The sequence below is a fragment of the Doryrhamphus excisus genome, chromosome 16 (genome assembly GCF_030265055.1).
Source record: "Doryrhamphus excisus isolate RoL2022-K1 chromosome 16, RoL_Dexc_1.0, whole genome shotgun sequence".
Lineage (NCBI taxonomy): Eukaryota > Metazoa > Chordata > Actinopteri > Syngnathiformes > Syngnathidae > Doryrhamphus > Doryrhamphus excisus.
In genome coordinates, this window is record NC_080481.1 from 8,301,756 (window position 1) to 8,326,466 (window position 24,711).

At 43.0% G+C, this 24,711-nt stretch overlaps 1 protein-coding gene across 3 annotated transcripts in view; it reads left to right on the plus strand.

The window, feature by feature from the left end:
• LOC131104463 (fibroblast growth factor 14-like) overlaps window positions 1-24,711 on the plus strand; it is a 40,398-nt gene continuing 15,687 nt past the window's right edge. The window contains exons 1-3 of one of the 3 annotated variants that reach the window (XM_058051662.1): window positions 17,284-17,620; window positions 17,689-18,000; window positions 23,748-23,858. In XM_058051662.1, the coding sequence (XP_057907645.1) occupies window positions 17,808-18,000; window positions 23,748-23,858 (304 nt within the window). In that variant the 5' untranslated portion in view covers window positions 17,284-17,620; window positions 17,689-17,807. Of the gene's footprint in view, window positions 1,184-17,283; window positions 18,001-23,747; window positions 23,859-24,711 lie in introns of those variants that run through there. The other 2 variants (XM_058051660.1, XM_058051661.1) reach the window with 2 other exon arrangements.

The window sequence follows — 24,711 nt, forward strand, 5'->3', positions numbered from 1 at the left end:
TTGTCGGTACAGCAGCAGTCAGCAGTCAGCGGTCTGCTTCTCCCGTCCACGTTTTCCCGCCACGGCTCCCGCGTACCTATGAGGAGGCGCGAAAGAGCGGGAGGAAAAAAGGAGGCAGCGGCAATACCTTTGCGCACTGGAGCTTATGGATTATTGAGAAGTGGATGCTGTGAGAAGGATGAAATATTCATAGGACTTTTTGAGGAGGAAACGGTATTGCAGAGATTCCCTGCAGTGATTGGACCAGATGGACCAGAGGACCAGATGAAGACCAGCTCCGCTGCCGGAGGAGGATTGTGCATCTAGCGTGTGAGTGCGCGTGTGCGTGCGTGTGCCTTTGGAAAGGAGCCCCCGCTGCAGTTGTTGCCCGCTTCTACCGATATAAAGATGCCACCGACTTGCTGACGGACACCCGGGATCCGCAAACCCTCCCACCCTTCCTCCTCCTCCTCTTCCCCCCCACCCGGACGGACGGACGGACGCGCGGAGCCCAGCCATCCCTCCTTCACTAATATGCAATGGTTTTTTGTGCAGAAGCCGACAGCTGCCGCGTACCGCCGACTACACGCTAGCGCCGCCGCATGCCTGTCCACCGCTGCCGCTCCTCTCCCCGCGCCGCGCGGCACACGACGACGCCATTCGAAGAGGAGCACTCGGGGGCTCTTGACGCCGCGGCGGGAGCGCGGCAGAATCAGCCGCTCCTCCTCCTCCATCACCTTCTCTCCCTCCTCTTCCTCACCTGCTGAGGACCATCGGCCTCCAGAGAGAAGCGCCGCGGAGGTCGCTCTTTTCCTTCCGCTCGGGAACGACGTCAAGGCGGACTACGTGCGCGTGGAGGAACCGGGCGAGAAACCGGGCGACGAACCGGGCTTGCTTCTCTTCTACCTTTCTATGGTGCAGATCGGGGGAGCCAAGCACCGTCGAACTGAGCCCGACTGCTGGCCGGTTCCGCTGGCATGCAAACAGGGGGGCGGACCGGCCCCCATGCGGTGGGTGAATTTTAGGCTGCCGCATCCGGTGCGCCTCTCGTCCCCCACCTTCTCTTCCTCCTCCTCCTCCTCCTCTTCCTCCCCCGTCTCGGCCAAATCCATGCGGTTTATCTGGAGCAACATTTTCAGCAAAGGATCGCATATGCTGCAGTGTCTTTGTGGCAGGAGCCTCAAGAAAACCAAGAACCCAACTGGTGAGTTTGAGTGTCTGAGTGTGTGTGCAGCTGATTCGAGTGACTTTGCTGTGACTGTTCTACTGGTTGCTGCTGTTTTCTCTGCAGTTGTGCAGCAAGTGCAAAGGAAGAGGGGGGCGAGGGCGTCTCGGGTTGTGGTGTAAGGTGCTGTAGCGCACATAGAGTGGCAGTGCGTGCAAAAAAAGTGTGTGGCAGAGATGCTGCGGAAAATGAAGTCTAATGCAGCATGCGGGCAGTTCAGGCTCCACTAACCTGCATGATTAAGCAGCACATGGCCTTATTTCCTGCTGTGGAGGCAGACAGTATGGAGAGCATAAAGTGTGTTGGGGGTCGGCCCTTGTCTCTGTTGTAGGACCACAAACATCTCCCTCAAGAGACTGAAGGCCCAGTGCGATGCTGTGCTCAGCAGAGCCTGACAGGGAGCTGACTTCACGCAATTAAGCTGTGTTGGAGACAACTTTTTCCATCTGGTTTATACTCAACATTGGTCGTATTGGACAGAGACAGGCCTGGTGGGCTTTGGTGTCTTGGTTCTGGGCAGGTTCTTCCACATCCTCTCGTGCCTGAATGCTTTTATAACCTTGTTTTGTCCTGCCGGAACACAAATGAGCCACAAACTTTTCCCACTAAGTTGGAAGCATGCAACAGACCAAATGGTCTCAGGGGTCTCAAACACGCGGCCCCCGGGCCAAATGTGGCCCGCAGGACACTAGTTTGAGGCCCCCGCCTTGATATGAAAGTTGAATGTTAGTGCGGCCCGTGCAAGTTTGATATGGATGCTGTATGGTATCATGTACCCAGAAAAAATTATTACGTTTGATTAATGTTCATGTTAAAAGTTAAATAACTGTTAATAGTTATCCTCCCTATCCGTGTGGAAGTGGTAAGTTTTTGGCTATTTAAGTTTAAAGGAAATAACTTGAAGGCTACGGTTTAGGTCGCTAGCTCTCTAGTTTGCGAGTTAGCATGTGTCTCAAGACCCTGCTGTGAAATGTTTTTATTATTTGCCGTTTTATTATTATTATTATTATATTTATTTATTTATTACTGATTGATTGATTTTCTTTATTCTTGATTTGTATATTTATTTTTCATCTTATTTTGTGTAGAAAAACAAATTAAGATATTTGAGAACAGTGGAATGTTTTATCAGAGCTTTTCTTGTAGAAAATCGGAACCAAAGCAAAGTTTATTCATTTTTCTGTTTTTAATAAATGCGTTTTTTTTTTTTTTTTTTTGGGAAAACCTGATGCGGCCCAGTCTCACCCAAACCCTAGCTCCAGTGGCCCCCTAGTAAATTGAGTTTGAGACCCCTGATTTAGATGAATGGGAAACCAATTTCGTCAAGCCCAACGCCTGTTTGATATATCCATTAAGTATTTCTGCATACTTTCGATTTATATACGTAGCTCAGACCTTCGACTTGAATGATGTTGGGACGGATGATTTAATCACAGTATGAAGAAATAAAGTTTGTTTTATTATTTCCATAAGAACATTGCAATACTCTTTGCTATTTGCATCCAGAACAGCCTGGCCGCTTCTCCACAAATCAACCACAAAGTGGTCTATTGCAGCATCTGGAAAGTATTTACCTGCTTTCCTTTTACAACTGTAACAATTCATTGATGAGTATAATTGATTATCCAACTATTCAAAAAGTACTGTATTTTGTAGGGATGTCTGATCATTATCGGTACCGATAATTTCCCAATCATGAAGACCGACATTTAAAAAATGCTGTAAACAACACATATGTTACAACAACACATATCGGTATTGTAAATGAGAAAAATTGAGAGTTGGACAATATTGGCATATCGGTTTTCAGCAAAAAAAGCCAATATCGGACATCTCTGGTATTTTGGTATTGTGGTAATACGTTTTTGACATAAAAATGTAAACATCCTCTGAGTTCAGCCTTTCAAATGATATTTTTTTCACATTTTTTTCAAATTCAGACCAACCCCCTAACTGTTTGGTTCATATTGATTTGGTCCATTTAGGACCTACCTGATTACTTGATGAAACGAAACAATAAACTTCAGATCAATCGATGAAGAAAATAATCGTGAATTTCATTTTCCACATTTTGTTATGTGTCGGCCTAATTCCAAAATGGAGTCAATTCATTTTTTCCCCTCAAGATTTTACACACAACACCCCATAGTGACAGCATGAAAAAAATGTTTTTGAAATATTTGCGAATGTATTCCTGTGTCAGACAATAGAGAGGCGGTGGAGCTCATTTTCCAACAGACTCCTCCAGTTCCGTTCCCACAGTGAACGCTACAAGACCTCCACAATACCTCACTTGTCTATAAAAGATCATTCACAACATGAATTGGTGCGGCTATAATTGAGACCACATGAGTTGCCGATCAGGCACCTTATGGTCAGCTCCCGGGTGTACTTGAACATCAAAAATGGGTGGAACCACAATTTAAAATGGAAACAAATCAGCTTTTGAACAGAACACCGTATTGGCAAGAGCCGCTGTTATACCAGAGTAAACACAAATTTATGAATTATTTTTGCCGCTTCCCATCATGCTTGCTTCCCTCCACTCTGGCCAGAGGTCAGAGATTGACATTGGCAGTGTTCCAGCACGTGGACGTGTTTCACGCTATTGACATATTGACATTGCATCTGAGAGTTTGCCGCTCAGTCAGACACGCCAAAGTTGGTCCCAAGCGTCGTTCTGATGGCCGTGCGCTTCTGAAAGCGTGTCCAGTATCCAATCTGTGGTTCTTTAGATCGAGAATATCATGTGTCAAATTTTAGAACATTCATATATATTTTTGGGGAAGTCCGTGCTGCGTCTTTTCTTTGCCTGGGCCTCGAATGCTAAATGTACATTTTGCCGGTGTTTTAGTGATTACAAAGCACAGCCGTGGTGCTTTGACAGACTGGACAAACAGTCAGCATCACAGATGGCCACTTGAACTGACAAAGACATGTGAGCTTTTTTTTTTCATAATATTGCTTACTCAGCATGTGTTGGCCTGCACTACTGTATTGTGTAAAGGCCCACCGGGGATGGCACAACTCCAGTTGTGTGTATGGACGTCTGCATGTGTCAGCATAAACTGTATAAACCAATGCTACTAATAAACGTACAGCACTTTGCAAAAGTATTAGGTCACCATGACAGTTGAGAGAGGTGGTCAAGTCGGGATTGAAATGACACCCAGACTCACATATTTGGCATGCAAATGGGGAGTAGAATATTGTCAATATTGGAGTGGAGGGTGTCGATGTTAACCTCCTTAATGCTACCAAATGTGATGAGAAGTGAAGACTTGCTTCCACAGTTCCACAGAGGGAGATGACGGCATTGAATGAAATGAGGAAATGTAGTTCATCAGCTGTCAAGTCGGAGTGAATGACACCAGAACAGCTGATTAAGTCCACAATGTTTCATTTGTGTATGTTGGGAAATCAGTAATCTTTACTTTAGCTGATTAATTGCTTCCAGACCCTACTGTGACAAGGGAATTTCCACAAAGTGGGATAAATTGAATATTTTTCTTGTTAGGGTTTTAATATTGTTAGATAGATAGATAGATAGATAGATAGATAGATAGATAGATAGATAGATAGATAGATAGATAGATAGATAGATAGATAGATAGATAGATAGAACAGTAATTTGTGCAAATAAATTAGATAATTTTGAAAAAATTTGACTCCAAATTGTCCATAGGTATGAATGTGAGTGTGAATGGTTGTTTGTCTATATGTGCCCTGTAATTGGCTGGCGACCAGTCCAGGGTGTACCCCGCCTCTTGCCCGAAGACAGCTGGGATAGGCTCCAGCACCCCCGCGACCCTCGTGAGGATAAGCGGTAGAAAATGAATGAATGAATAATAATTTAAAGTTTTGCGAGTGGGCAGGTAGAGGGGCTAATTTGGCATTCAGCAGTCTGATGGCCAGGGGGAGCCCTGTAGACATGAAATAACACCCCTATAGTCATATTTACACTTGTATTATCCAATACAATGGACACAATATGACAAAATAAGCCACTTAAGACATAAATTAAAACTTGTGTGTGTTGCTGGAAGTGCCGTCGGGGGTTAGAGTTGAGTTTTAGCTTGTTATGGTTTATGTTCCGTTAATCGAGTCTGGTGCTTGTGTGTCTTACGCAACATTACAGTTACTGACACCTAGTGAGAAGTGCAGAATACTACATATTATCACAATGTCTTTGAGTGTGTCCCGTGAGCGCCTTATATTTCAATATGTTTACTTCATTTAGTTTATTGAAATTCTCCAGCAACGTTACACGAGTTGAGACAGTGGCGAGATGGGCGAGTTAAGCGGAAAGGTCAGTTAAAAAGTCACCGTGTGGCGTCAGGGAGCGGTAGGCTGTAGTATAAACACACGCTGACATTTATATTCTGCTGGCATTGCATGATTGAGTCACATAGAAGAAACATATTCCGTCGCCGTTGGTGGCATGGGATCAGTTCACTTCAATGGTGCTGCGAGGGTATAGTGTCCCCCAAGAGGGTAGGCCATGTCGAGAATGGTGCCATTCATTGTAAAAGACATCAAGGTACATTACATTCTCATTTAGTGTCATGGGTCATACGTGGTGTGACCTAGATTGGAAGCTCTGGCCCTTTTATAGCCCTGCGTTATGAATATGTGCACATGCTCACCCGCCTTCTCTGGAGAGTTGCCATCAAGGCGACGTGCTTCATATTTTATTGAAAACGCTCACAAGTTTAGCGGCGGAGTTCGTGCCTGAAGCCAAAGAGCCACTCGCACATAAAGTACACTCCCTGTTGGCTTTGCACGCTGACAAATATCAGATTAGATCACAAAGTTTTTCCCTCAGCTTTCCAAACTTTGCTTGTGTCCGCTGTTGGGTGATGAGCTAACAGAACACGCACCGCCACGGGGGTGCGTCCTCTACGGTCAATCCAAAGAAGCCGCATGCATGCGTGTGTCAGTGAGTTCATTAGTTTGTGGCCTCATTGTCCAAACAGTCTGACTCTGCAGAAAAACAGCATGAGTTTGCTATGCTGTACTTGCCAAGTACGTCACTCTGCACAAACACAAACACAAACACAAACACACGCACAGCCTCGCTGCAGGTTGTCTCATACAGTGTTTCGGCACACCACCCAAGCAAAGGGTTGTATGAATGGCAGCAGGTAGATACACAAGTTAATTACGTAGACCCTGCCATCTACTTGTTCTGTCACGATACACCACTGGCATAGATAAATGAGCAAATAAACATTCTTTGTCGCACGCTAACCAGGAATCAGACCAAGACAAATTAAGTCATCTAGTTGAAGTTATCCAGTGACAAAAGTTAAAGAAAATTCATTCATTCATTTTCTACCGCTTTTTCCTCACGAGGGTTGCGGGGGTGCTGGAGCCTATCCCAGCTGTCTTCGGGTGAGAGGCGGGGTACACCCTGGACTGGTCGCCAGCCAATCACAGGGCACATATAGACAAACAACCATTCACACTCACATTCATACCTATGGACAATTTGGAGTCCCCAATTAACCTAGCATGTTTTTGGAATGTGGGAGGAAACCGGAGTACCCGGAGAAAACCCACGCATGCACGGGGAGAACATGCAGACTCTACACAGAGATGGCCGAGGGTGGAATTGAACCCTGGTCTCCTCGCTGTGAGGTCTGCGCACTAACCACTAGACCGCCGTGCCGCCCAGTTAAAGAAAATGATACATTTAAAAAAAAATTTTACCCATCGTCCACAATCCTTATGTGTGTGGTGAAGGTAGTCGCTAGCCGGCTACTAGCTAGCTGCTGTGGTGTGCCGAGTTGATGATGCAACTCCACAATAGAAGTTTTAAGCCTTGTTAGCTGTATAAGACAGCAGAATGGGCGTGCCCGGAGGCGGGCTGTGGGTGGACTAAATTAAAAGAAGGAAATATGTCCAGCTGGAATAGGTGCAGAAGATCTAGAAAGCTTATTGTATACAGGAGTCTGCAAATCGATACAAAGGGCGGAAAATGAGCATAATAGGTCCCCTTTTAAGCTTTGTAAGAATCGAATGCATCTCATATTAGCACAGTTGATGAGAGAAGGTGCTTTGATGCTAAGATTTTCAAGGCACTGCGCATAGTCATGTGCACATCATCGTGTGACAGCAGGAGGATTGCTGAGCATTGTTTTTTTTCCAAGGGCACCTAAAGAGCGGCGAGCCATCAAAGGCTTGACAAGAAGGTGTTTTCACCGACGCGGTGATAAGAAGCTGGGAAACACTCTGCAAGGCTGTGACTTGCTGTGTGAGACGTGTTTAATTGGTGATGTTTGAAATCCCTCCAAGTATTGGAGAGCCTGTGGAGAGGCTGATTGGTTTGTTTGGGTTGTCAGTTGCGGGCTCTTGAGCTTGAGCTTGTTCACCTTTTGCCCGATGACAGCCCTGCATGACATCATTGCATATCTGTGTGTGTGTGTGAGAGAGGGGGGCCTTGATAGGGGCTTTTAAAAAGGGTAGCGCAGCCAGTAGATGCGTGTTTGTCTTGGCCATGGACTTTGAGTTCATCCTAAAAGTTGCAGAACGGCGAATTCGAGCTGCTTTAAACCAAACTGAGCCAGGTAAGGATCTGAAGAAAGGGGAAACAAACACAAAACTTCATCGTTAATTAGAGAGTTGGACGCAAAACATTGGAGTGAATAATAAATGTGTGTTTGGGACTAAGATGCTTGTGTGCTCTTGCTGCTTTGTTTAAAACCACCGTTGACTTTTCTGGCTTGTAATGCTTATTATTTTTTAATGTAAACATTGACTGGACTCTATCATTAATGAGGAAAGAGCCCAGAATGACTGATGACTGGTTTGTGTGGGAGAGCTTGAAGCTACAGTCGTCACTCGCTACATCATGGTTCCAACATGGCTGCCTATCATTAGCATTTTCAAGCATAGAAATGTCTGAATTAACCTTCCACTTGTGTTAGATTTCTGGTATCATCTCTTATGTTAACGGGTCGGTTTTGACCCATGTATTAAATCAGCTATAAAATACACTAAAAACAACAAGTTACATTCAAATTTGCTTCTCATCTCTTGGTTACCTTCTTCCTCATCCATGAAAATATTGGTTTTAATACTTTTGGTGTGGGCATGTAGGCCTCTTTTTGTCACTATACCCCTCCATTTCAATTTCCAAAAATGGTAAAATAAACCTCTAAAGAATCATATCAATAAATTGAAGGTTCTTTTGTTACCTGGCTAATCCTGAGGGTTATAGAACATATCTCTTAAATCAATTAGTTTTATTTATTTTCTCATTTTTGTATTTATCACTAAAGAAACATCTATGGTGTGCGTGTCAATTTTGACCCATATATATTAATGTCAAGAAAAGGTAGAAAAAGTTATTATTATTATTGTTATTATTGTTTTCAGCAACAAAATGAGAATCCCCTGAAGCTTACATGATTGCTAATTTTACACTTATGATTTCAATTTTGGCTCAAAATATTGCTTTATAGTCATATTATTATAACCGGGTCGAAACCGACCCTAACAATACAGTGGTCATAATTTCAACCAGACAAAAATTATATTTTTGGTTTTATTTTGTTGAAATAGAGCCATCAAAAGCCTTGATGCAATAAACAAATTTTATGTGATTCTTTTTATGCATTTTATAATGTAAAATGGGTCCGTGCCGACCTTAACACAAGAGGAGGGTTAACAGAAATACAAATATGAGATTTCATTCAGAAGATGTTATATCTAGAATGGGGGGGTACGTGTGTCACGTCAGCTGGCTAGAGTTGACACTTGTGTTTAGATGATTGTCAGCAGCAGCGTCTTTGGTTAGCAATTGTGGAGAGAGCAGATACTGGAGTGAGTTGTGGCTGACAGCAGCTTCTGTGTGATGTGCATCGTGAGTGGCTCCTTCGCCACAAGCACTGGTGGCTAGGTGACGTTACATTGACAAGCCACTATTACGTCTACTATATTTGGTAATACCATAATAATAGTAAAAGGGACTACGGGGTGTTATTTAATGTGCTGGGGTCTAATAACCCCCTGTTCTCCTCCCCTGGTGCAAGTCTTCAAGTTCCTATGTTTTAAAATATGCTTATTTGTGTCTATTTTTGACTCTCCTCCCCCTCCCACTTTTATCAACTCGTCATCCTGTCCTGGCAACCCCCCCACCCCCCCTCATATTGTATTCCATGTTGTATATGTATGGATTGGTGAAGATGAAATTGGGATTGCACAATTTCGCTTGTCCTTCTGTATCATCCATGGTCGTCGGGGTATGCTGGAGCCTATCCCAGCTGACTTTGGGTAAGAGGTGGGGTACACCCTGGACTGGTCGCCAGCCAATCGCAGGGCCCCTCTGTATCAGGGACAAGTAAAGCGATGCGATGAATGAAGGATTATTGTATGATGAAGGCATGTCTGTTTACTATCTTCTCAGTGCTTTCCCGTGGGTTATCTCTGAGTGCTGTGTGCTTTGTGGGTGCGTGTGTATGTGTGTGTGTGTGTGTGTGTGTGTGTGTCAAGAAAGCCTTCTCCGAGAAGCTATTAGAGTAAAAATGCACTTGCAAGCTAATAGACTGAATCTAAAGGTGTAAACAGGCCCTTTAATAATAATAATAATAGTAATAAGTAATAGTAATAATATCAACTAATATGCACAAATGGCTTTTTCTTTTCCAGAGTTTGATAAATTAAAATAACTTTTAACTTTAACTTTAACTTTAACTTTAACTTTAACTTTAACTTTAACTTTAACTTTAACTTTAACTTTAACTTTAACTTTAACTTTAACTTTAACTTTAACTTTAACTTTAACTTTAACTTTAACTTTAACTTTAACTTTAACTTTAACTTTAATATCTTAACACTGAACTTTAACTAAAACCATCTTGTTGTCCATAACAACACAAAGGTTTATTGTGTTTCCTTATCAACTCCCTTGGAAGCGGTTGTACCGTGAAGTGGACCAGCCTGTATTCCTATTATGTTATTATCATCCACCACCTCCTTCCTCCCCCTCTGTCCATCTGTTAACATTTTTAAGACTTTTTTCATACCGTAGCTGAACTGAAGCTGAACATTTTATTCCTGCCTGAAGCTGCTGGCCGGATAAACGAAACATAGTGCTTGCCAACGACTGTGGGTGGCGACATAAACAACTGCTGCTGTTGTGTCTTTGGTTACATTGTCCACCTTCCCATCCACAAAGCCAAAATATATTTGTTTAGTTTATATTTGTTATGGGGCTGCACGGCGGTCGAGTGGTTAGTGCGCAGACCTCACAGCTAGGAGACCCATGTTCAATCCCACCCTCGGCCAACTCTGTGTGGAGTTTGCATGTTTGCATGTTTGCATGTTCTTCCCGTTCACACGGGTACTCCGATTTCCTCCCACATTCCAAAAACATGCTAGGTTAATTGGCGACTCCAAATTGTCCACACAGGTATGAATGTGAGTGTGAATGGTTGTTTGTCTATATGTGCCCTGTGATTGGCTGGCGACCAGTCCAGGGTGTACCCCGCCTCTCGCATGAAGACAGCTGGGATAGGCTCCAGCACCCCCACAACCCTTGTGAGGATAAGCGGTAGAAAATGAATGAATGAATATAATGTTATTATTATTATTATTATTATTATTATTAGAGAATGCAGCATTTCCTCTATATACTGTTTATAGGACAAAGGTGGGCCGCGGATATTTTTTACATTTTCGAGTGGGCCCTGAGTTGGTAAAGTTTGGGAACCCCTGGTGCAGAATATGAATAGCTCATGCTAGTCAGTTAGTAGCTTTTGGTTCTATATATATTTATTATTACAGTGGTACGGTGCTACCGTTGCAGTTGGTCCCCCATCAACCTGGTCCACCACCTTCTGCCAACATGAAATTTGTGTCCCAACAGAACAACCCCAATCAAAACACAGTTGTACCTTTGTATTTGTTATTCATCTGTTTCAAAGGATCCATCGAAGTACGAACCATATACAAGCCTTAGCAATATTTACCACAAAAACAATATAAACCCAATTGATCATTTCCAGATACTAATGGAGTCGGAGTGTATTGTCAGAGGAAGGTTGCAAGGTTAACAAAAGTAAAAGCTCACTAGCTCCTCTAGACAAATATATAATGGTTTGTTCTATGATCCATACTCATGATGTCCGATAAAATCAGCCAACTGTTGGTATTGACTGATTTATTTCCATAAAAATTATGGATCACTGAAGGCCCGCTTTTCACGTGGTTCTTCTCCTGTAAACATACCTTATGAGTTTTTCCCCTGTCATGACTCAGTATAAGCAGTATACAAACATGACTGGTTGCATGATGACTTTTTGTGTAATGCTGCTTAATGGGCCAGTACTCTAAAAAAAGATTGCTGTTGAAGAGGACGTCCTACTTGGGGCCTCGTGTGCTTTTGATACGGCTCACAAAGAATGTGAGAACACTCCCCAGAGTGCATTATCAGGGTGTAGTACAGTATATCTCTACCCACCCAAAGCTTCTGAAGCACTTATATAATGACTGTAATGCACAAGTCCACTGTTCTCAGGTCTGTGTAACGTCATATCACGTATCGAGGTGGTTTGCGGAAAGAACAGCGAGAGAGAAAAGGACCAAGGGAGGAGATTTAACACTGCAAAGAGCAGACAGAGATAGAAGAAAAAAAAGAACGGATGAATAATTTAGTCTTGTCTGTTCTCTTTCCGCTCCTCCCCACTGGGCGGGTGATGTTGTGAGGAAAGAGGAGGCAAGGAGGCAGGGAAGGGGATGACAGAGGACAGGGGGACACTAGAGAGATGGCAGGTAGTCCAATGGATGTATTATGAATGCGAGGTATTAGCGTGTGCAACGTCTTCTCAGCATTCAGCAGGCGCCGTCTCACCACGTTCGGAGACCCGCCTGCGTCACTAATCAGCGGTTACCGTGGTAACAGTGGACTTCCCCCGTGCCTGCGTGAACCTGCGCGTGTGGGCGGGTGTCTGAATGTGAATTATGACTCATCCTGCTCACTTTCACCGTGGCTATCCTCACACTCCTCATGTATGGGGGACACCCGTACGCAGACCACGTCTCCTCCCTGTCTGCCCCCCCCTCCCCATCTCCATCTCCATCTCCCCGCTGTAAGTCTCCATCATGACTCCTCCACTTGTTTTGATTCACATTTTCTCACCCAGTGTGTGCACCACCTTGAAAAATCTCTGCAACAAGTCAGACTGTAAAAAATGACTGAAAACTGAGCTGTTGACTTGAAATGTCACAGTACTGTGTCATATTCTTGGGCCACTTTGTGCTTTTTGTAACATTTTTTTCACACAACACAGTAATCCTCACCACTTTGCGTTTCCAATTTTTTGTACAGCCTGTATATTATGTTTTTTTTGACATTTTCAAGCATAAAAATAGCAAAATAAAGTAAAATGTAAAATTTTCAGAAGAGGCATTCAAAGACATTGCGATGATATGTAGTCTTCTACACTGGTCACCAGGTGTCAGTAATGTTACACTGGTGAGACCATAGTCCCTTGTGCTGCTGCCCACAACAGGAAGTAAAAACAAACAACAGCAATTGGCAATGCCTGTTAATTTAATGATTAGTCAATGACAACGCAATCGAATACAAAATGCATGTCACGATGTGGGCGTTACCCCCTTGTGACAGCTCTTTTAGTTTCCTTTCCTGCTTTAGTTCCTGCTTCATGCCCTTATTTTGCATTCACTTCCTGTGTTGCTCTGTTCTGTTTTCCATTGCTTTGCATTATCTCCTGCACCTGTTTCCCATTTTCAGTGATGCCTATTTAGTTCAGGTGTGCGCTCCTTTGGTTGTTGGGTCATTGTGGTTTTTCTGTTGGACATGCTAGTGAGTTGTTCTGCTGCATAGCATCTTCATTAAATACATTTTTACTTGCAATTGGGTCCTCATCTCTGCATCCTGGGGTCGCTACACTACACCACCATGCCATAACATGACAATGCAGTTTTTAAATGAAACCGTTTATTATGAAGAGGGGGAAAAGGCAAACCTATTGGCTCCCCTGTTAAAACACCAAAAAACATGATTTGAGATCTATCAGTCTGGAAAAGGTTATAAAGCCATTTTTAAAGCTTTGGGACTCCAGCTAAGCACAGTGAGAGCCATTCACAAATGGCAAAAACATGGTGAACCTTCACTGGAGTGACCCCAAGAGTGCAGCAAGGACTCATCCAAGAGGTCACAAAAGACCCCACATCAACATCCAAAGAACTGCAGGCCTCAGTTAAGGCAAGTTCATGACTCCATCATAAGAAAGACACTGCACATAAATGTCTTGTATGGCAGAGTTCCAAGACCGAAACCACTGCTGAACAAAAAGAACATTAAGAGTCCTGACCTGAACCCCATTGAGATGCTGTGGCATGACCTTAAAAAGGCGCTTCATGCTGGAAAAGCCTCCAATGTGTCTGAATGACAACAATTCTGGAAAAAAAATGAGTGGGCTAACCACTCTTGGATTCTTTCTTACCCTTTTTTTTGGACACTGGAACTGTGAATTGTACCATGTGATGAATTCCAATGTAACGTATGTTATGTTCAAAACAAATGAAACCTTTACCATAATACAAGACTAAAGAGTACTGACACATGATATAATGGATATTGTTATAAGTTGGTATGTACCTACTTGATAACAGACATGGATAATTCGGTACGGATACCACAGGGTACCAAAGTTCCCGTGGAAGCAGTAATAATAATACAAATAGAAGAGTTGCATTCTCCAAAGTTGCCGGTAAGGGGCGCCCTTGTCCCTGTGTAGCTCCACAGGGTGTTGGAAAGACAAGTGGAGTGGAAGGCCTTGTCTGTGTGTTCCATGTTGGGAGTGTGAATGGAAAATTGGAGCTGCGTATTTGATCACAAATGAATGTCTCATGTTTGGGGCCTTGTAAGAGTGCTTCCGTGTTTACAAATGTTTATTTCATGAAGCATGTGGATGAAAGGGGGTGGGAGTAAATTATTCTTTGATGTTTGTGTCCCGCCTTCCTGTGTTACTATAAAAAGCAACGGAAGCCATGAATTTTAATGCAAATGCAGCTTTGATTTATTCATATTCACGCTTTCACTTGGTGTGGCCTGGATAAAGTCCACACTCCGTTGTCTGCATATTCCAAGCAAAGATGGATTTTTTGGCTGAAATAATATGCTGACAGTTGACAAGTTACTGCTGTTTTGTCTGACAAACGTTTAGCAGAAGCTACAGTGAGCTCAGGAAATGCAGCATGCATCAATGAGAAAATAAAATGGAATCGTTTGTGTGCCACTACAGCTTTGACCGAGGCTCTTCTATGCACTCTGGCGCCCTCAGGTGGCCTTACATGCAATTGCTTGTAGAGCTATCCATGGTGCAACAGGACTGTTAAGAACAGCGTAGAATGATACATTGATACATTTTTTTAATTAGCAATAAAACAAAAATGTTAATCAATGTAATTTTAATAAAACAAAACTGGGGGGAACTAATAAGGTGCATCGTCTCTACTGTCTCTACATAACAAAAACAATTCTATGATTTAAATGGAGTTTTTGTGTAAGTCAGATCTTACACCAAAATTATACTTACACACAGAAACCATGAAGGATGTAAAATACAGTAATAAAGTCTTGATGTATATGCTATATATACATACATATATACCTTATTACTTATGCACATATTGAGAATAAAGATTGTCTTTGGCTCAAATTGACCCGACAGTTACATTGAGTTGAAATCACAATCACAGAGTTAGTTACACACCACAGAATATAAGAATGTTTTTGGTTCCCCAGATACACAATTTTTGAGGATTTGTTTTTGTTTGAACCGGTTTGAACCGGTCCAAAGCCATTGGAAAAAGTGTTTTTCATGAATAACTAACGAACAGTAAGTCCAATCCACTTGGAACCAAATCCCACCTGCATAATTCCACACAAGCTTTCCAACGGTACCAAGCACGACTCTCTCTACTTTCTGTTCAGAGATACACCATTTTTGTTGATTTTTTTTGTTTGAACCGGTCAGAACCGGTCTGAAACCATTGGAAAAAGTGTTTTTCGTGAATAACGGACATTAAGTCCTATCCACTTGGAACCAATTCCTCCACAAGCTTTCCAACAGTACCGAGCAACTCTATGATTTCTGGTTCCCGATATACGCAATTATTTTTTTTTTGTTAGAATAGATCGGAAAAAGTATTTTTCACAAATAACCAACAAACGGTAAGTCCTATCTGCTTGAAACCAATTCCCACCTGTAGAATTCCCTAAGAGCTTTCCAATGGTATCAAGTATGACTCTGTATAACTTTCTATTCCCGGCACGACGCATGCAGCCCACCAACACAGCTTCCAAAAATCCCACAAGAAACCTAGTATATAGACATATACTAATGGAAGTAAGTGCCTATCTTTGAAACAAAGAGCATCTGCTCCCTTGGGGAAGAGATTGTGATCAGCATATTGAATAACAATCAACTATAGACTGTGTGTTATTGACTTTTGGGAGCGACAGTAAAAGAAATGATCCCTCTGTGAGCATAACTGTGATAAGTACAATTCTTAATAACCTTCCTCTCATACGAAGTGAGCAAGAATGATGACAAGACCTGAATGAGAGCCATTGCTTTAACACAAAATGTCACATACAACACCTGACACGTGAATGTTTTCAGATATTTGACTGGACATTTTGTAATTATTGTCGCGATATCCTTACCTTGTGACCTAACCATCACATGTCGTAACATGGGAGGACTTATGGGTGGGGTCCAGTTTCATCCTGTATAAGCTTACAGCCGCTTTGAAAGGAACCGCCACACACATGATGGAAAAGACAGACATATGAGGCAGGCTCTCACCTGCATTTTTAAACCTCTTTCAGGCGGCTGTCATGAGCTGCACGTGGATGTGGTGATGGGCTACCGAGCGGAGTTGCTGTCCATGGCCACTTATCTGTTTATCAGCTGACCTTCTAATGGCAATCTAATTGTGTTGCTCAAGTATCACAAACAATGCAAGGATTCCTAGGATACATTGAGTCGTATGGATTCTGCTTTTTAGAAGCAATACATTGGGAACATTTAAATTCATAACGGATCACTGGAATTCAATTAAAATTATGTAGGTCAGTCATTGCTCCACAGCAGAGGTCTGCAACCTTTTTTCTGTCTTTTTTTTGCCATTTTAACATTACATGTCAGTCACTCTGGCCTTTGGCTTAATATTAAATTTTAAAAATGGCACAGCATCCAAATTAAAATCACCAATCACCTTTTTCTCATATGATCAAGACAAAAACACACAAAATGCTGTGGTCTTAGAAGATGTCCCCATCAACTTGATGTAGTTAACATTGCGAGCCATCAAATCTAAAGCTAATAAAATCACTCTGTTCTCTGTTATTTTTAGGCCTGTGACATTATATATTAAGTTTAAAATGACATTTATATTTCAACGCAGTGATCACACAAGAAAACAGTTGTAACGATTACAATTGTTACTTAGAAATGAGCTAAATCAGAACCATACCAATACTGTATGCACTGCTTTCAACAAGTTTGGATGCTTGTGTGCCCTGTATGTACCAGCAATGGCACGTGTACCTATGGCTGCCAACACCTGCTTAAAATTAAAATAAAACCATGATTCTCAATAAAACACTTACAAACTTTTCCATGTTCACTGGGTTTAAAGAAATCATGTTCGATGTTTTATGTTGGACCGGCCATGATGACGAGCTGTTTTTGTCAAAGAGTGCGTGAGTTGCCTCGCTGGGCGCGTGGCTCCAGCAACATTGTAACGTCCAACCAGCCGAGACGACAATTACCAGGGCATCCGGTTTGTTACTTTCACAATAAAAGATCTGTCAGGAACGTAGTTTGCGTTTGGTATATGAAAGGCTGTGTGCGTGATGATTTGAGGATTAAATTGGACATTAAAATTTATTTCGTAAAACATACCCCACCCTTAAGCGTAAGATTTGATCGAGTTTCATCAACAACAGGTGTCAACAGCACATTATTTTCGGTTTATGTAATAACACTTAAACTTACAACTACTGGAGGACCTGTGCTTTAAATCATAATGATGATGTTTGTCGTTAAATTGTCCACTTGCCGGGCGTATATTTGTTTAACTTCGAAAGCCCGACGGCTCCATTTCCGGCGAGGCGCTGTCTGACGCACGCTACTCTTATACACCTGGAGCGGCTCGCGGCGGCACGCGCGCCTCGCGCCCTCTTCAGCCGAGCACAAACGGACGTTTTCCGGTGGCGGAGGAGACGCTATTTAGGCGTCCAACAATTCTGTTCTCGGCGGTTCGTGTTCGCCATGGGGGGCTAGCTGTCAAACTGCTCAAATGAAGCGGACGAGCCGTTCATTGAGAGCCGCTGCCGTCTGACTGACAGACAGGGCGTCGGGACGTGACGGACAGGTAAACAGCTGTGCGTTGAAATCCAATGGCCGAACATATCCGACTGTGAAGTAATGGGGCCGTTGTAGCTGGCAAAGTCGAGACTGTGGGGCGCGGTACCGTCTGCGCTCCGAGACACTCCGGAGGACACAAGTGACGAGACCGGAGACACGGACGGAGACAGGTCTGCTTTTGTGTCGGCGGGGACATGGCAGCGGCCATCGCGAGCGGCTTGATCCGCCAGAAGCGGCAGGCGAGGGAGCAACACGCTCACCGACCCACTACTCACCGGCGACGGAAGAGCCCCGGCAAGAAACAGGGGCTGTGCAACGGGAACCTGGTCGACATCTTCTCCAAAGTCCGGATATTCGGCTTAAAGAAGAGGCGGCTACGGAGACAAGGTGTGCGTGGGACACACACACACACATGCACGCACACACACTCACAAATCGGCAGACAGACGCGCCTATACTGACATGTATGCTTATGCACATTTTGGACACCTTCACGCATGGAAAACGCGCACACACACACATCAATATTGCGCAATCACAAAATTGACAAACCGTCCCTTTCCTTTTTTCTGTGGACGTGCACACGCACGGTCATTTCTTGTGCCCTATGGTTCAGTATAGTTTCCCAACACATTCATTATTGAAGTCACAGATTTGGTCTGTAGTGTCTGGTCTCTCTTTCTCTCTCTGTCACTACCGCCCAAATGAAAGCCACCCTCTTTTATTTTGCAGTAAGACTTTTTTTTTCTGTGTTTCGAGTATAATGTATGTAGAGGTCAACACAGTCGCAGTCCGTGCATAAGCAAAATAAATGAAACGGAAGATGCAGCTTTGTGGCTGTTCAATTTCATAGCTGTTAAACGTGGTTGTCATCAATTGATTGTGTGGGAAGTCTGCAGGTAAGCAGAAGGCAGAAAGGAAAAGCTGGGAGGGAGAGAACGCCAGCTAGGCTGTGGCTCAATTCGGCTACTTTCATATGTACACTTGACATTTTCAGTGCACAAGAGAATACGGCAATGAGCAGTGCACTCAAAATGCCCCAAATGCTTAGCGTACGACCATGGACCCTCACCCGCCTCAATTATTGCCATCTTGGCTACGTAGCGGAAGTCGCAAGAAGAAGAGGAGGAATATTGTGATTGGAATTGCAGTGACAGTAATGGATTTGGGACAGCGCTATATAAAAATTCACGCCCTCGGGGACAAAGTATGTAGTGTACATAGTACACAAGTGCGATTTGAGACAGTGTCACAAACTAGTGAGGAACAGGATGCCTAAAATCTTGAATCCAGTGGGAGTGTGAACGTCTCTTTTCTCAGTCCTCCATCAAGTCTTTAGCTTAGGAGTGTAGGCTGCATTTTTTCCAATTTGTAAAATAGGGTGAAACCCATTCCAATATGCAATAAGTTATTGCTAGCATAAACATTTTTGTTGTTTTTAATGTAATTTAATTACATTTTTAGACTATGCAGTAAACAGACTACGCTACAGGCCACAAATGGACGTCGGACTTTGGACACGCCTGCTTTGGGTATTTTTTCCTCTATCTGAGATTTCAACACGCATTTAATGAAAAACCTCCCTTCTCGTAGGGCTGCACATCCGTGCACTTCCGTTTCTTAAACAAAGACGACGACAGCCACCCGCCATCATCTATCTACCACCTTTCCTATAACTCTAATCCTCCTCCTTTGCTTCAGATCTCTCCATCTCTCCCTCCAGCTCTTTCACCCCCTAACACGTACACACACACAGCTGTGAGAGCCGACGGCACAAGCTTGGCAGCGTGCACCATCTCGGTTCTGGGTGTTTGTGTGTTATTTGCCAACGTCCCCTACTGTCTTCCAAAGGTTTTGTGAAGGAGAGATTCCAGCTCAAAGTGATATTCACACAGATATGGCCTCATAATTGGCTTGTCATTAGATGTGGGCGTAAACCTCTATCCAATTACCATTATTGTGCGATTTCTCTATAAATTTGATCTCTTTTATAGTGTCATTAAATTGACTTCAGTTATTCACCGTGCACATGTAAATCTTGTAAATGTGGAAATGTATGTGATGTATTATTTAATGTCGAGCAGCTCTGTTACCGCTTCTTGTCTAAATGTCATGACTGTGAGGGACAGGCTCTCTGTGCAGTGTTCCCGTGACTAAATCAATGCATAATCATATGCAGGTATGGAAAATCAATAGTGGACAGAAGCGCTCTCCACCACACTGTACACTTGTCAAGTCTGCACGAGGCACTTGGAGTCAAAGAAGGTGTCAAATGAAGTGCCTCGTTGTGACGAAGACCAAAGTCGGCCACGAGGTGCGGCACTGGTGCCTTCCTGTCTACAGTGTTGCACCTGCATATTTTTCTGCGAGAAATATCATTTCTGACAATCGGTGTGACGCAGAAGCGGGGTTATGGTCATGTGTCACACCCAAAATTGAGTGCGTGCGTATAGCGAGGCTCAAATGGACAATAACAGGATGACGTGTCGCGTCACCACGGGAGCACAAGGGCTTGGCGCACAAGTCGCACCACATTGTGCGACTGTGTGTGTGCGTGTGGATGGGGGAATACCCCTCTGCTGGAACACTGTGGAATCACGAGACTGTTGTCATGGCAACGCGCAGATGGGAATTTCCCTAGTAACAGACAGGGTATGGAGATGCTGGGAAGAGCAGGGAATATCACCTTGGCGACTGAGGGAGGAAAGACAGCGTGAAGGCTTGTTTAAAGGGATAACTGGATGTGAGACAGTTGAATGGACAAATGATGATTAGCTGCAGTTCCCCTGTGAGCCATCATTGATTCCTTTTCATCCATTATACAGCTGGCATCACCAATCCATCACCAAACTGTAATTGTGCTCAAAACCAGTCTGGACGTTGTGATTAAAAACTAAATTGAGTTCATTAATACCCCATTTACCTTGATAAAGCTTACACCACCTCTTGTGCTACAACTGCAGATCTGGACGCTTGTTTTAGCTTCACGGTCAGACATCACTGCTTTCTGCACGCGTGTTTAATAAATTGCCACAAACTGAAGCTGAGCGCAAAGCGTGACCTTGGCGGCGTGCAAGGCTGAATATGGTTCCGTAGTGAGAGAGCCGTTTCAATTAGATAGTCTTGCCGCTGTCCGATTTTTCCTTATCTTGCTCATAGAGATATTTTCCCCCTAAACAACCTTTTTTCTTTTTAACCTGCAATGGATATTATGCGGCCGAGGCACGTATTTTAGATGAAAAAACAGGCATCAACAAGTGTGCCATGACTTATTTTGTTGTGTGAATGGCAACAGGTTAATTATGTACCTACTACCACCTAGTGGAAGAGCATTCATGGGTCGCCGGCATAAATGATGCACAAAAATACATTTGTGGTAAACTTTGCGCTTCAGATTTTGCGGCTTCACTTTATCACAATTTTAAAAAAGTCTAATCCAGCCATTTTTTTTCCAAAATAACCCATTTTTTAGACGATTTTGACTGATCTTTCAAGGCAACATGGAATATTGTGTTCGATGACTGACTGTACAGTAAATAATTCCTATCTTTCATCAGGAAAAACCTGTTCATACCTGTTTCTGTTCTTTATGTAATCAGCAGTAGAACATCGCTAAGTTTCAGGAAAATATCAGCTCCCAACTAGAAAAGGGAGATTTAAACTTCCATGTTAATAATGCACGATACTCAATAACCAAACTCATGCCTATGTACAGTAGGTGGGTATACAGTATATGAAGGTGTACACTTTGTGCTGATCCAAATTGTGATCGTTTGGCCTCTGCAGACAATTGGGACTGCTTGTGTTTTTGTTTTTATTCATGTCGTGTGTGACTTTTTTTAATATGAAGAAGCTTGAATCACAATACCAGGCACATACTGGTTATGCCCCCCTTCCAAAGAAAATACACTGCTATTATATTCTGATCATACAACACATTTAAAGCAACAACACGACACTGGACCGCCCATGTTTATCACATAGAGATCCGTTAGTGACTACGCCCCATACATTGTCACATCACAAACGCACTTTGAAGCCAAGCGCCACACCAACTTCACACCTCCTTTCTTCCCGCTGCACAAAATGGATCCGTCACAAAGATGGAAAACACCCCCAGCACCCCTGCCCCCCCTCTCTCGCACACATCCTAAACTGGGTCAACCTCGGTTTTGTCTCTGTGCATCACCTTGACTCTACCTTTACGCTCCGGCTCCCACACGCACACACACATGCTCAAAGGGGATTCCCAGCGTGCTTTTAGCACAGTGGGTGTGGTCGTTTCTCGGTGTCCACTTTTAGTCAGTGATTCATGACATTCCTTCTATCTAATCTGACAACCTTATCAAGGTTTTCCAAGTGCAACAATAACCAGTAAGGATGGATTAGTCCAAGAATCCAGTGATGGATTTGATGTGCTTGACTGGTCCTCTCTACAGGAAGTCCCTCAGGATGTCACATGCTGCCACTTTGCTCAGGCTGAATTTCAAATGTGGGCTGGTGGTTCAAACTGTACATAAAAAACATAAATGTCACATTTCTCTCACTATTTCCATACTGAACATCAGGTAGAGCTGCACACTGCAATGAGCTCCAATACCAATAGAGCCGACCATTACAAAGATCATCATGATATGGCATGGTTTGCTCCTTTTTAATGTAGAAATATTGGACCAATACTAAACTAAAACCTACAACATACTGTTGAGTGAATGTCTTAAAAAGTGAGCAGTGTTTCCCATAAATTCTTTTATTTGTGGTGGCCCATTATGGATCCATTTTGGCCACCCGGGTTCTTTAATTCTTTCAACTGTGAAATAGCTATCAAAGTAAAACAGTCAGTACAATACAGTGTATTCTATTTGAAGTGAATGAGCAGGAAGCTCCCCTTCAACCGTTTCTTGATGTATTGGTCTGATCTGATTCAACCAGTCTTGGTTGGGTAGCTGGGCGTCTCAGCCAGCAGACAGGAAGGTGGCTCATATTGAAACTGTGATGATGAAAACCATCCCATGACCACCTAGAAATGCTCAATTCTAAATAATTACCCATGAATATAATGATGCTTGGAATGAGCACGTGTTGGAGCATCAAAGAGGGAAGGACGGAGATGGCGACTCCTGGAAGCAGGGTGTGAAATAGAGGTAGTCATTATGTCAAGTGCTCTATAAAGGTTATTTTGGAGGGCTAAGTAGCAGCATATCTAATAAAAAAAATACAAACCCCAAAACAATTGGGATGTCAATATTTCATGAATGAAGTTAATAATGTCAGGTCTGCTGTGAGAACTGAACCGAGACGAAGACAAATGCACGATCACGTCTTAGCCTTTTCATCAACCCCTGCCGGCATGGGGAATTTAATTTTTGCCTTTCTGTTTTTTGTTTAACACGATTTTTACACTGTTTGACTCGAAACTGAATTAAATTAGATGCATGTGTAGAAGAAATATGAATACACGGTAAACTAATTGGTCAACCATTTTTTAGAGCAAAATAACAAAATGAAGACTAAAACAGGTGACGACTCCTGAGGTGAGGATGGAGCCGGTGCTCTCGGCCTCAAAAGAGACTAACAGGGATTACCAGACTAGCAATCTCTTATGGGTGGGAAGACGATTGCCATAAATGTCATATAAAACCTTCTGATTCTGATGGTCAGGACAAAGTGCCTTCCTTTTCTCATCCATACAAGACGTGTCCTTTTGATTCTAAATAATAGACGGTGTTTTTCAAGGGACGAGTAGCAACCCCAGTGCTGCTAGGAATTTTATAGTTGTGTTTTTTCACGTGAGTATGAACTGTATATTTGAGTGTTTCTGATTCCTATGTCCCTTTTAGATGGTTTTGACAGTTTTTTTTCAAGACACACAGAGTATAGTGTTCTATGGTTATATGAACATGGAACCTACCAAAACAAAAATTAGGCTCTCAAAAAAAGTTTGCTTCTACCTTTTTCTGTTCTTTAGTAATCAGCAGTAGGACAAAAAGATGTACGAAAGATGCTAACGTAACCTGACGCTTTCACGAAAAGACATTTTACACACTTACACACACACACACATTTTACACAATCGGATACAATGCGACCAATGAATTAACATCTGACTCCTTTCCTTGCCTTGTTTCTTGTAGAACCACAGCTGAAGGGCATAGTGACCAGGTTGTTCTGCAGACAGGGCTTCTATCTCCAGATGGGCCAGGATGGAAGTCTGGATGGGACCAAAGACGACAGCACCAACTCCTGTAAACACCACACACACACACACACACTCTTACTCATGACTCAACATAATAATACATCGGGCAAAATTCCTGCCTTAATTTTTTAATGATGTACAAAGTCACTGAGGTATAAATTAACAGTAATTAAACATAGTTTGCTCTGGTGTCCAACTTCACCTTGTTAAATAAACAATACGCTGACAATGTGATGTGTTGCTACTTAGCATGATTACAAAAATATACACACCAGGCAAATTATTTCCCCGAAAACGTTGTGAATAACAAGCAAAGCTGTAACACAAGATTCAACCTACAATTTTGGATGATAACTGAGCATTTTGTTGAAAACTACATTTATATATGCATATCCTGATATGGGAGCAGATGATGGATGGTGATGGATTTATTTGGACATTTTGCCATCACAGTTCCCTTGCCAGGTGACCTCAGAACCTGACATGGCCTCCGGTTAAATAATGAACTCCTTGCAGTAAACGGGATGTTGCCGCTCTCTGCGATGGTCTCCAACATCAAATGTCCCATCTGTTTGCATATTGTAGCCCTGGCGTGAATGTGGACACGCATGGCTCGGCATGTGGATTAACAGAGTGAAATGCATCTCTCACCTCCAGGCTTTGTCGTTCTTGTCTGCCGTGACGTCTGGAACACCATTTATAGGAATGTTATTTTCTCTTCTAATCAGCTGGAAGCATTTCTGTTACGCATGATCACCTTTCCACATTTCACACATTTTTCCTGCTCGACACGTAACATTGTGTGTGTTGGTTTATGGAGAGATTTAACAAGCACTTGGAAGCGGTCTTGATTAACAAGGGCTCTGCCTTCCAACGTGTAATCAAGACTTGATTGCAAG